The sequence below is a fragment of the Atta colombica genome, unplaced genomic scaffold (genome assembly GCF_001594045.1).
Source record: "Atta colombica isolate Treedump-2 unplaced genomic scaffold, Acol1.0 scaffold140, whole genome shotgun sequence".
NCBI classification, from domain to species: Eukaryota; Metazoa; Arthropoda; class Insecta; order Hymenoptera; family Formicidae; genus Atta; species Atta colombica.
In genome coordinates, this window is record NW_017259229.1 from 525246 (window position 1) to 538024 (window position 12779).

At 39.3% G+C, this 12779-nt stretch overlaps 2 protein-coding genes across 12 annotated transcripts in view; one reads left to right on the plus strand and one right to left on the minus strand.

Annotated features, from left to right (window-relative positions):
- LOC108684845 (28S ribosomal protein S22, mitochondrial) overlaps positions 1–3679 on the plus strand; it is a 4918-nt gene extending 1239 nt beyond the window's left edge. Inside the window, exons 3-5 of one of the 2 annotated variants that reach the window (XR_001931653.1) lie at positions 241–716; positions 1483–1631; positions 1704–3679. Coding sequence is in view for 1 of the 2 variants with exons in the window: in XM_018189373.1 (XP_018044862.1) it covers positions 241–716; positions 1483–1492 (486 nt within the window). In the remaining variant the exon portion in view is untranslated. Of the gene's footprint in view, positions 1–240; positions 717–1482 lie in introns of both variants that reach the window. The other variant, XM_018189373.1, reaches the window with a different exon arrangement.
- Positions 3680–5105: 1426 nt separating this feature from the next.
- The window catches only part of LOC108684825 (coiled-coil domain-containing protein AGAP005037), a 114207-nt gene continuing 106533 nt past the window's right edge, over positions 5106–12779 (minus strand). For all 10 annotated transcript variants that reach the window (XM_018189333.1, XM_018189331.1, XM_018189323.1 and 7 more), the window contains one exon: positions 5106–8130. In XM_018189333.1, coding sequence (XP_018044822.1) covers positions 6688–8130 — 1443 coding nt within the window. In that variant the 3' untranslated portion in view covers positions 5106–6687. The remainder of the gene's footprint in view (positions 8131–12779) is intronic.

Sequence of the window (12779 nt, forward strand, 5' to 3'; positions counted from 1 at the left end):
CAGCATAATTCATTTCTATATATTATTTATTAATGACATAAAAGGGATTTTCGGTATACTTTACAAGTTGATTATAAGTGTTATTTTATAATAACATATTTCCATATTAATATATTTTTATAGAATTTGTATATTTTTTTGTTTCTGAGATAATAATGAGTTAACAGAAGCCTTAAGAATAGGAAAGAAGAAGAATGCTTGCATGAAATAAACATTGATATATTGCCGTATTTTTCACAGGATTTGTTAAATCGTAACGAGTACGAGTTCATACTGGACCGCGCATGCACGCAATTTGAGCCGGACGATCCGGATTACCAAGCAGTCACTCAAGAAGTCTACGAACACATAAATGCCAAGAGTCATTTCGACGTCTTAAGATCCACGCGTCACTTCGGTCCGATGGTATTTCATCTAGTGTGGACGAGTAACATCGACAATCTATTGTATGAAATGATCGAGACCAATCGGATCAAGGATGCTGCGCTGCTGATACGTCTGTACTATATGGTTCATCCTACAACCAAGTCGGCAGTTGAGCAGTGCGAGAACACGGACGATGTGAACTTCATTATGCATTACGTACGCCTCGAATCGCTAAAAAAGGATAAGATCCAAAAGCTCTTGCAATCGTACAAAGAATTACAGCAGGAACGTGAAATTGTAGCGGAAGGTATTAAACAGGCCCATGGCATTTCTTCGGAAACGGATAAAACGTAAATATAAATAAATAAATATCTCGTATTTTCTTTTTCGTTGATATAATTAGTAATTATTCTTCCATTTTTTCAATCCATCATCCCAAACATAATAGTAATATATAATATAATAAGCCGATAATAAAAGATTTGGATATGTTAAATATTTTTATTTTATTCCCTAAAGAAAAGTTGCTTACCTCGATAAATATTATTCTCCCTTAAAAGCATCGTTTAGAGATTAGAAAAATGAATTAAATTGATAAAACAGATAAATTGTGAAGAGATGTTTACCTTTTGAGAAGAGACTGGAGTTTCCTAACAAAAGATCTGCATTTAACCAAAAATTTTTACAGTGAAATAAATAAATATTCGGGCGAAGAGAAGTTTCTGAATATAAAAAATTTAAGCAACGCGAACAAACGTAAAATAATTTTGAAAATCTTATTTTCTATAAATTTTCTAATATCATAAGATTCGATTTTTAAGAGATTCTCTCTTGGTCTCTGAATGTAGTCTAAAACTGGAAAATGTCAAAAGTATTATAATCTCTATGAAAGAAGATCTAGTGTCACAGAGTTCGTAATCAAAATTTAAAAAAGTTTGGAAATCAATAATAACTATTATATTTACGCTTCACATAGCATTGATGAGCTTCAAATAAAGCAAAACTGGAAAAAATTAAAAACTCCCTAAAATCGAATCTTATATAATCAAATATGTTTTTAAAATTCTGTCCACCATATAGAATCCACTATTTTGAATTTTTTATTTTTTACCTCAGATTCGAATAAAGCATCATCAAATTAGCCATAAATTCATAAATCAAGTTTTTATGAAACTTGAACAAGCAATTTATGAAGTAAAAAGGAATGAGCCCAAAGGGATGAGCCCGGGATCGCCGATCTACAAAGGATTAATAAGAAAATACAGGTAATTCAGAATCGGAGCCCATTTGTCTATAATCTGTTCTGTCCAATAATTGTCAGTTCTGATCTTCGTCAGGGAAGTGGATTCTTTTCCGAGAACAGTCCGCTGCTCCTCTTTTATAGGACATCCTATAGAATAAGAGTGAGACTATGCTGCAGTATGTAATGATTTGCTTTATTCGTTGTTCATAAGGTTTAATCAATTGGATAACAGACACACGGTGGTCGTCAGGGTAATTCGATGATTATTACTCGATTATTTTATTACGTACGGTAGTACTTACAAACATTTACAAATGTAACAAGTCAATTCGATTTGGCGTACAGGATTCGTCAGAAAACATTACACTAATGACCTTTCGCTAATTCGCGTTTACGGAGAAAACAGAGGAAGGGAGGAAAAAAAACGCAAACTCGGACAATGCGCATCTGTCCTGCGAAACGCTTTGTCTTCGCTTCGATTGGGAGGAGAATGGAGATGGGGATAAGTATGGATGAGAATAGGGAGATCGATTGATACCTAGCGATTAAACGAATATAACGGCTCTATCGATACTCGGGGTCTCACTGCGAACGAAAATGCACCGTTCAAAGTAGCTTTATACAAATGTAACATTATGATTGTGGCGCCACGCTGTAAGTTACAATCGTGGAACGATATCACAAACCTGATGATTTGCATGAAAAAAAGGAAGAGAATGGAACAGAAAAAAGAACGAGATATTTTCGCTTTTTTTTTTTAATTTCCCTTTTTTTCGCTTCTATCTTCATCCTCGCGCTGAAGAAAGAACTGTCTCGCTTCGTTATAATACTTGATAAGCACTCGCAAATCGTAATGTTCGTTTATCAATCATTATCATTCGCCTTATCCTTAGTATACTCTTACTGCGTGTAAGGTAATTATTATTTCCCTATAAAGACGTGCTCCGGATTGCGTGTACGTGTGTATTTTTGTGTGTTCGTACATGTGTGACAGTAAAAAATAAATAGGGTATGCCTTTTCGCCGCGCGTTTCAATCCCCGGATGCGACCAATCGTTACTCCGCTTTACGAAGCAGCTTTCTTCTCGACTGCGAGATAAATATTAATCGATCACGACAATGGAGGCCCACGTCGTTTATTACACTAATATTGCTACCAACAAATCATAAGATCAACGAGCTTTCGATCGCGAGATGCGCTAATACTAATTTCCATTCTCTTTTTTCAGCGAATAGCAAAAGGCGCGTCACGTGTACTAACTATATCGATGCAATTATCAGTTCGCGATCTTGCTTAGAGACAACATCGCAGCATGCGCATGATCCACTCCTAATGATCCTAATATTCCTAATAACAATTTTCAATAATTTCCTAATTCTTATGTTCAATAATTTCCTAATTCTTATTTAACTATCAACTAGGTAATTTAACGAAAGGAATCTACGAATTAGAAAACAGTCAAATATAGAACACTGATTCTCATCATTGATTCATTTGACAATCGACAGTTAAAAAATTTTATTCTACAATTTTTCGATAATCGGCAATATCCCATTCACTTTGAAGAAGATATGATTCGCTAAAGAATCCAATAAAATGCGCGATCTCTAGGCGATCTCGACCAAAGAAAATCATCCGTTTGTCGAAATAAAATCCGCGAACGCATCCGAGGGTTGATACGAAAGCCTTGTCGAATCGGTCTACGGCAAACCGGGTTAACGTAAGGTATGGAAGCGTATAAGATAAATAAATACGTATATACGCGAATGTGTGTCAGCTGTTAGGCCCTTCTCGAGCAAGATATGCGACTGCATCGAGCACCAGATCTAAACAACGCAAATAGAATCCAAGGTATCTCTGAGAGGAGAGCATACCTTTAGATACTTCACTCGGAATTTCGGAGGGATGTATATATAAATATTTGCGTTGTCCAGAAGGCGCAATGACGAGTTTGTGCGGTATAAGCTGCGATAAAATAGCGCAAAATCGGCGATCGTACTCGAAAAACGATCAAGGTGACGCACGAAGTTCTCGCGATGGATTGTTACATTAAATTCTCATTAATATCAATTTCTTAGACTTCAATTGTACTTATGTGCGAGCTTCTTAATTAATGGGCCATTTCTTCTTCGGTTCGATCGTGTTAAAAACTTAATTATCAACGAATATTAGTATGCCAATTATTAGCATTCCTCACAGAAATTTACTGCTAGAAGGAAGTGATTAATTACTTTTTCCTAGTAGATATTAAAAGTATTATTCAGTGTTTTTAATACTTAAAATAAATAATTAATCACTACTTTTTAATATTAAATTGGTAGTGATTAATTATTTATTCTGAGTAGATATTAAAAGCAAAGGATAATAATGTTTTTAATATCTACTCAAAATAAGTAATTAATCACTGTCTTTCAATTTTAAATTGAATTTCTGTAAGGAATAAATTGAATTCTGTAAGGAATAACAGTTCGATCACGAAATGTCGATTTGCCACTTTGATCGCAAAACGCTCGATCCTTCGGCAATCGTGACAATGGAGAGACGATGAAGCTCGATGACTTGACGATCGTCATCTGATAGTAGGGCGCAAGGTAATAATTAGCTAATGATTGCGATCTAAATAATCCGACGCGGGATGCATGTTGCACGGCGTCAGTTACGAGATGTATGTAGCGGAGCTGCGTTCGGGTTGGCAAATATTGAGCAATATCCTTCCTAACGCACACCTTTGGCCGCCGGAAAAGTTCGCCGGCAGGTCTATCACGCGTCTTGCCATGTCTCTCGATCGTTATCAGCCACATTGTTTCGAATCAATTATATCGACACTGATTCCACTATTAATTCACGCTAATTCCGAATCAATTAATTGTCTCTCTCTTTTTCTTTCTTTTAATCCATGACTCGTTACTGTAAAGATTTAGTAGAAGAAATTGTTACCATTAGAAGACTTCAAAAATAATGGACTTTAAATAAAAACATTTTTCGACAAAGTTGAAAAAGTAAATGTGAAGTAAAAATTGCAGACTCATTTTCTTCATTATGTGTATTTTTCTTCTTCTAGATTTTTCTCTGATTTTATTATCTACAAGAGAATTGTTCAACTCTAATAAGTTTTTAAATAATGGTCCTACATGTCGAAATAGAAATAAAATTGAAAATCTGGAGAGAGATAGTGATTCGTCAGATTGGTGATTCGATCTAAGGAATTTGTTCCTTGCATCTTATTACCGCTTTCCTGGTCCCTTCTGGATCTTTTTGTCGATCATCTCGTATTGTGCCAGCTTCTCACTTCCACTGTATCCGTGTCCTTTCATATTCTTTCGTATCTCCTGAATAAATCGCGTTTTTCTTGCTAGTCATCCGTAAATTCCTTATCAGTAATGAGAATAACGTCGATCGCCTATCGCTACGCATCTTGTATATAATAAATAGATATATAATATATATTGTATATAATATATATTATATATATACATATTATATATATTCATGTGGCTGGATGCGTGTATATTTTATACACATACGGTAGACAATTGCTCTAACAAGTTTTTTCTGATAAAAGTCACGTCTGCAGTGCACGTTAGGACCGTCGTCGTGTACAAACGCGTTTCTATACGTGTCACTTCATCGTCATCCGAAAAAAGAAATCGTTCTGCAGCTTTGTGTGCGGCGTGTATATGTGTACGACTGCAGAGTTATATATTTCATGTATATGAAATATACAATTTTATATATTATGTACTTAGCTCTACCTACCTATATCTCCACTTACGTGTATATATTCATATAAATCTCCTTCCCATCCGCGCGTAGTGTAGCGCGTGTATGTATATATTTATATATATAATACGTATGTATATATGTATAATATTTATATACGATGATCACCTACGTAGAACCTTACGCTCGCCCTACTATGATGAAGAAAGAACGAATAGCCGGATAATTATGGGTGTATAATTATCTTAGAAAAAAGTACACGAGTACTGCGTTTCCTCTTTTGTTCTAATATTTGGCACACAGACGTTGCGAGAGGTACGAATGCGTGGATACCAAGTAACAAGCTGATGTCATTTTTCTAATGTCTAATGTCATTAAAATGACAACAAATAACATCAGCTTGTTATCTGGGACTAGAGTTCTAGAAAATCAGAGAAATGACATTGGGTCGATTAATCTAATTAGTTCGCTGCTATCATATTAGTTCTTTATGGGCACCTAATATGGATACTGATTGGCTTTATAAATCACGTAATCACAGTGCCATTTTAGTTCCTTATTATGATAGCCAATTAGACTATAATACTTTTTAGCAGATAACAGATTATCCCTTCTTATGTCACATTTCTGATTTTTTAGAACTCTACCTGGGACGTGTACGAGCCAAGTCGAGAACTTGGCACGTTTCCGAAATCAAAGTTGGAGAATTAAAGATTGAGAGACCGATGGCAAGACGCGAGAACCGGGGTATAGCCCGCCTGCCCGCCTTGAACATGCTACGTGATGCGAGATTCGCGTCGCGTTTCTATTTCTTCTTTTCTTCTTCTCTCTTTCGTTTTCTAGGTAGACGTCGACGCTTCGTCGCGCGTCCGCGTATCGAAAGGTTTCCTCGCGCCGCGCGTTCTTTTTTTTTCAATCATTAATACTATATTTAATCATAACGATTAGTGCGGTATTATTACTCGCGTCTCTAGCGCTGAATCCCTACGCTGTACTCTACTTTCCAAGAGACGCTCCAAGCGCCCGCGTACGGCGACGTCCTCGTCGTTCAGAATACCGGAAGCAGCAATCTTCCTCCACCTTTCATTCTTCCTGTTCTTCGGTTCGCGTTCTTTCCTATCCGCCAGCCAATTTGGTCTTCTTAATTCTAGCAATTCCTTGTTGTCGAACTCCAATTTTCTCCGGTTTTGTATTTCGTTCCCTTCTTCTTACTCGTCTCATTTAACGAACAATCTGCCTGGGGATTGTTGTCCGAGGACCAAAAATAGCAGTCTTGCGACCTCGCCGTGTTAACTCGCTAGCGCGATTTCAGTGGCAACCTTGACGGTCGAGCAGCCGATCAGCGAGCGGCTTCTCGGTCACAGAATGTCCGTCTCATAGACCTTGCTGGTGGTCGTGGTGGACGTAGTGACGGTGGTAGCTGATCCGGTGGTCGTACTCGATACCACTGTTGTGGACGTGGTACCAGAGACCTGGCCGTTGGTCGACGCCGTCCCGGTCGTTGGAATCGTTTGTCCGTTGATGATCTCAACCTTGGCTACTTGGTTACCACCGTCGATCGTGATCTCCTGCGAGATTTGAGGCTTAATGCTGAGGCTGGTGAGGGATCCGGAACTTGCCGTACTCAGGCCGAGGCCCATCTTCGCCAGGAGATTACTCTCGGAACCAGTCTTCTTTAGGAGATCAGGCGGTGCTGGTGGTACAGTGGTGAGACCTGCCGCGTTTCTTTGCAGTTGTTGTAGCCGAGCGTACTGCTCCTGCAGAGCCTTCTGTTTCCTGAGAAGCTCCTGATGTCGTTGCTCCAGTTGTTCCTGGCGACCGCGCTTGCTTTGCAGTCCTTCCTGCGAATTGACGCTCTCACAAGAGCTGGAGTTACTGGTTGACAACACCGCGGAAGATTGCGAGGATGACGAATTATGCGGCCCGGCGACACCTGGCGCGGTTGGGGCCAACGAGGACGCAGCGACTTGGTCCACAGTGGACAGGATAGTTGCATTCGATGGTAGAGCCATCGGCGGCTTACCCTCCTTGCCGACGAGACTGTTGTTGCGCGAGGGTCGGCGCAAGGTCGCGTTGCCACTCTGCAGATTGCACGGATGATTTCTGGGCGGCAACTGCGGGCTGGTAGGACTTGCCAGAGGCGATCGGGAACTGGTGCGCGGCGGTGGTGGCGGCGGTACTCTTCTGGCGGTCGCCAGCTGCAGCAGCTCGGCGTTCCGTTCCGGTACTGGCGGCTTTTGTCCGGGCAAAAAGTTCTGTGGTAGCACCGGCATGCCTGGCTGTGTTTGCTGCTGTTGCTGCAATACCTGTTGGTCCAACGACAGCGCCTGCAGCCTAGCGATAGGTGGTGAGGTATCAGTGTCTGAGCTCGAGGGATATGAATGCAGACGACGTAGAGTGCCGCCCGGTGCCATCCCGGGCAAGCCCATCAGGCCGACGGTGGGTGCGGTCAAGGTACCGCTGGAGGAATCCACGCTGCCCTTTCGACCGATATCGCTGATGTTGGGCGCGCGTCCACTGCCACCGGTGGTCGCCACGACGCTCGGCGTATCTCGGAGACTGGAGGTGCGGCCGATGTCGGCCAGGAGCGTGTTCGAACCTGGATGCACCGACAGGCTGCTTGACACGTGGCCCATTTGTGAGCTTGGTCGGGAGAAGGTCTGCAACTCGTCTAGCAGAGCGTCGAGTGCGTTCTCCGGACGCTGCTGATGGTCGGCGGATGGCTCGTGAGGGTGGCCCCCTCCCCCGAGGACGCCCGCTGACCCCACGACAGTGCGTTCCGCTGGCACAGGGGCAGTTGCCTGTTCGTTCAGACACGTGGAATCAACGGTCGGACCAAGAACGTCGCGCCGGCCGGCCGGCCGACCCGGCTCTGCCTCGCGGCGTCGCGCCAGCGGTCTCACAGGAGCTGATTCCCCCTGGAGGACGTGGACCGCCGCGTCGGGTGTCCTTCCGCATGCTGGCGCGACGCACTCTTGGCATCGTAGGATGAATCGTGCTTTGTTTTTGCGCGCTCTCGTTGAGAAGAAGCATCCCACGCGATCGTCCAGTGATGTCTCAGTTCCGGTACCTCGCGAGGTGACGCGTGTTTTTGATGCAAAGACGTGTATAAAGTACACAACGACACATACAGATACTTACGCGCTTGTAGATACGACGTACAATACATAGAGACACATATAGATGTATAAGGGTGGAGAGAACGATAATAATATAAGAATTTCGAAAATCGCATATCGACTATGTACACTTGATCGTATGTACAGAGATACATTTTTTAAATTTGATTCTTGGTGCTTGGTGCAGACCGGAAGTTGTCCAGTACCGGATGTTGAAAGTGTCGTGTATCATGATACACTTTCTCGTTTGCAGTATGCCGTCGCTGTGGATGCTTTTTCTGACAACGAGAGCGATGATCGTAGAAAGTGGCGTCTCGATGTGAAGGTCCGAATAATGAGATTGGAGGAAGAATGAATTGCGAAAAAGAGATAACAGAGTGATGATACTTGAAAACACGGATCACGCAAAGTCCAATATTGCCTCATGATTGATTGTTCATTGTACATATTCATTAATATTATTTATTTTTCTAATAAAATTATTATGAAAGTAAAAAATTATTCAATAATTTTTATCATACTATTTGGCGACTCTGAAATTTCTCTAACTGATTAAGAATTATACACTAATTCTTATATTAGATAATTATACAGGGGAGTAGTCCTTCCAGTGAAAGTATTCTAATATTTTAAAAGATTCTTCACATTAATTTAAGATGAGAACTTGGTATGTCCAAAATGACTTAATTTTAAAGATACAAGATGGAGGGAAGGAAAGTGGAAGCAAAAATATCATCTTTTTTTTTTTTTCAAAAAACTATTTGGGTTATTTTTATAAAATTTTGTGTATATTCCAAGAACATAAAGTTCCAAATAATCCGAATAGTTTACAAAATTTGAGGAAAAAATTATTATAATAATTACATTTTTTTCATAGATATATCTTTAAAATTAAGGCATTTTACATACATAAAATTTTTGTCTTAAGTTAATCATCTCTTAAAATCTTTTAGAGTATTTAAAGACCGTCCTCTATATGTGCAATATCTTAACGCATAATTAACAGTTACATTTATTAATTTTATCAAATTAACACTTCAAGTATTCAATTTAATTCACATTTGGACTTCGCGTTTCGTTGAACCATCGGTGAACGTTTTTTTGCGACGAAGACGCACTTCGATACACCACGATCGTACGATCGGATGATCGCGAGTCGAATTTCGTCTTTTTTTTTCTATGTCATGCGTATATGTGCGAATAATGTGCATGCGTAATAACGATGTGACAGAAGAGAGAGCATGATTATGAACGAGACGATGAACGATAAGAGACGTAATGAGCGTAAATCATGGAAATGCAGAATATAGTGAACGATGAAAGAAAAGTGAAAGAGAAAAGGCGCGTGAGAGAAAGAGATGGATAAGAGAGAGAGAGAAAGAGAGAGTCATAGAAAGAGAGATAGAGAGCCATAGAAAGAGAGAAAGAGAAAAAGACGGACAGAAAGAGAGAAAGAGTAAGAGAAAGAGAGAAAGAGAGAGAGAGAGAGAGAGAGAGAGAGCGCAATGATGAGTCGTGAATCGCAATAAGTGAACGAAAAAAAAAAAGGCACAATCGTAGGATATAATACGTAAATATGATTAATTCCGTTAGATAATTACCTGCGGGTCGGTTATACGTTTTGTGCGTGCGTTGTGCGTGTTACAAGTCAGTACTCGTTTGGGGCTCTTTTACATTTGGCATCGATTGCTGTCCGGTATTAGTCAACTTAAAAAAAAAAACAGAGAAACCAAAAATCAAAAATCCGAGGTCAGAGGTCATAATCGTGGACCGCGCGGAGAGAACAGAAAAGAGAGACAAAGAGAAAGAGAGAAAGAAAGTTCTCTTATTTCTTTGCAAAAATTTTCTTGTTGTCTTCGTTTCTTGTTGTTAACGCGGACGCGCCAAAAATCGAGGGTGAACCACGCCAAGGATCGCGAATCATGTAAAAAGGCCAAGGAAAATCGTGGAAGTCTTCTCGAAGATCCAACGCGATGTTTACCGAGTATTTCACATTGTAGGATGCGACAGCGCGAGATTGTCCAGAGGAAAATTGTAGCGATCGTTGAAATCTCTTCGATGATTTTGATAAAATTAAAATTATTAACAATATAATTGATTATATTATGAAGGGCACAATCGGAAGACACGATTGAGTGAAAGCTCGCTGCTATTTCCAAGGAACACACCAAGTCAAGAGAAAGTCAAAATGATGTTTAAATAAAATAGTCAAATTTTGTAACCAAAAATCATCATTTTGACGTCATTTTAATTTTTTGTTGACTTTTATGTGTTCCTTGAATTGCTATGCTCTTTAAGATTTGTCATAGCTTTAAAGATTTACTTCAATCATATAGGCAACAATTACTGAGGACTTACTTAACCAGAAACAGAATACAAATCATAATAATACCAAAATGACGTCAAAATGACTCCAAAATGATTTCAAAATGATTGTTAAATCCTTTTTCAATCAGTCATGATTCACTTTAACGTCATTTTTGACGTTATCGTGATTTGCCCTGCTTGAATTGTAATTTCTGATTACAACTTCGCGCTGTCAGATTTATTCTTGGCGTGATAACTCCTGATCTTATTTCGTACGATATTCTGCCCGTCGTCCGTACGATTGACATCCGATCTCGCGCATGAAAGAGCCGAGAACGCGCGGCGCATCGCCCGGGCATCGACCTGTTGTCGTTTCGAGACTGACTCCGGATGAATCTCGCATTAGTCGTCTCACGGATTGAGAGGGACAGTTACGAGCAAATAAAAAAAAAATCGCTTAGAACCAATACGAATTTTAAACGATCGTAGTTTATCGCGATATCGCCTACGTTTTAATACGGAATAAAAAAAAAAACAACGCGTGAGATTTGAAAGAGAAAAAGTCGTCGTCACATCTTATGTTATTCGGGCAGATGAATTATATGTAACGCAAGTGAAGATAAGTACGTACAGGGCGTTCGGTAATTGGCGCACTGCTGGCGAACGTGGCGATGTTGTTTGTTGAAAACTATGCTTGATTAATTAATTAATTTTGCACGGATAAATTTAATCCTTGCGATTTTCGAAATGTCGACATATTATTCAAGAAATTTCATTTAATATTTATCCAAGAAAAATAACAATTTATCATCTACTGCATTGAGAAAAAAAACGATTGCAATTACCAGAATCTATATTATCAGAAATTATTAGTATTAGATCTATTATAGAAATTATTAATATTATTAACTAAAATTTCGTGTCAACTATGTATAATTTTTTGGTAGAACTATAAATATAATTATTATAACTGAACATCACAGAATAATAACTATAAAAATGAAACTCTTAATCATAATTATTATATCATGCAATTATTACAAATATTAAACATTTGCTCTTTAAATACTTGCGTTCCCCAAGAGTACAATCTATAAGACGTCTTATTTTTGCGTAATTGTGAAAATTAGTGATACCTTTATTAACAGAAATCTTAACAGAAAATCATTTTCGGTTCTCGACAAAAAGATACCGCCACGTGCACCACGAGCGACCACTCCGTGTAATGATTACCGTTCATACAAGTTCTCCTTGTTCAAAATAAAATAAAACATCGTATGAAGATTGTTGTGCCCATGCCGATGGTCGAGGTGCACAGAGATGTAAGATCGCAGTTACATTGAAATAGAAGCAGAGACGTTTTTCTTACCGAGTTCGCCGTTTATGAAATAGTACGAGTACGCTCGTATTATGTCGATGCCCGCACAAATGACGCCGACCTTCCGGGTTTCAAAGCAACGGAGGATACTCTTATACGCAGAATATAATAGCATGCATCTCGAAGGCGCGGATAAGAACGAAAAAAAATAAATAAATAAAATAAAATAAAAAAAAAACAAAAAAGAGAGAAAAGAGAGAAAGAGAGAAAACGACAGGGATGCCTTCTCCCATGCGAAACTGCATGCGCGTCTACCCAAGACCTTACAAATCAACACGTATTTTATGTGTGACAGGCATACATACACACGCACCACATACACACACAGACGTACATACACATGCCGCATGCCGCACACATACGTACGAAACGTGCCTAGTAATTAATACTCCGGTTAGTTGTGAAACGAATAAAACCCGAGAAATAACACAAAGTAATATATATTATACATAAATATAAAAAAAAAGAAATATCGGCCAATCAAAAAATACACAGAGAAAACCTTCAGTCCAATCCTTATAGTAAGGCAATATAATATATTAAGTATATAGTACGGACTCAGACTCATATAGATAGATAGATATATAGAGAAAAAGATAGAGAAATGAGATGGACAGAGATAGATAGAAAAGGGAAGGAAGAGAAG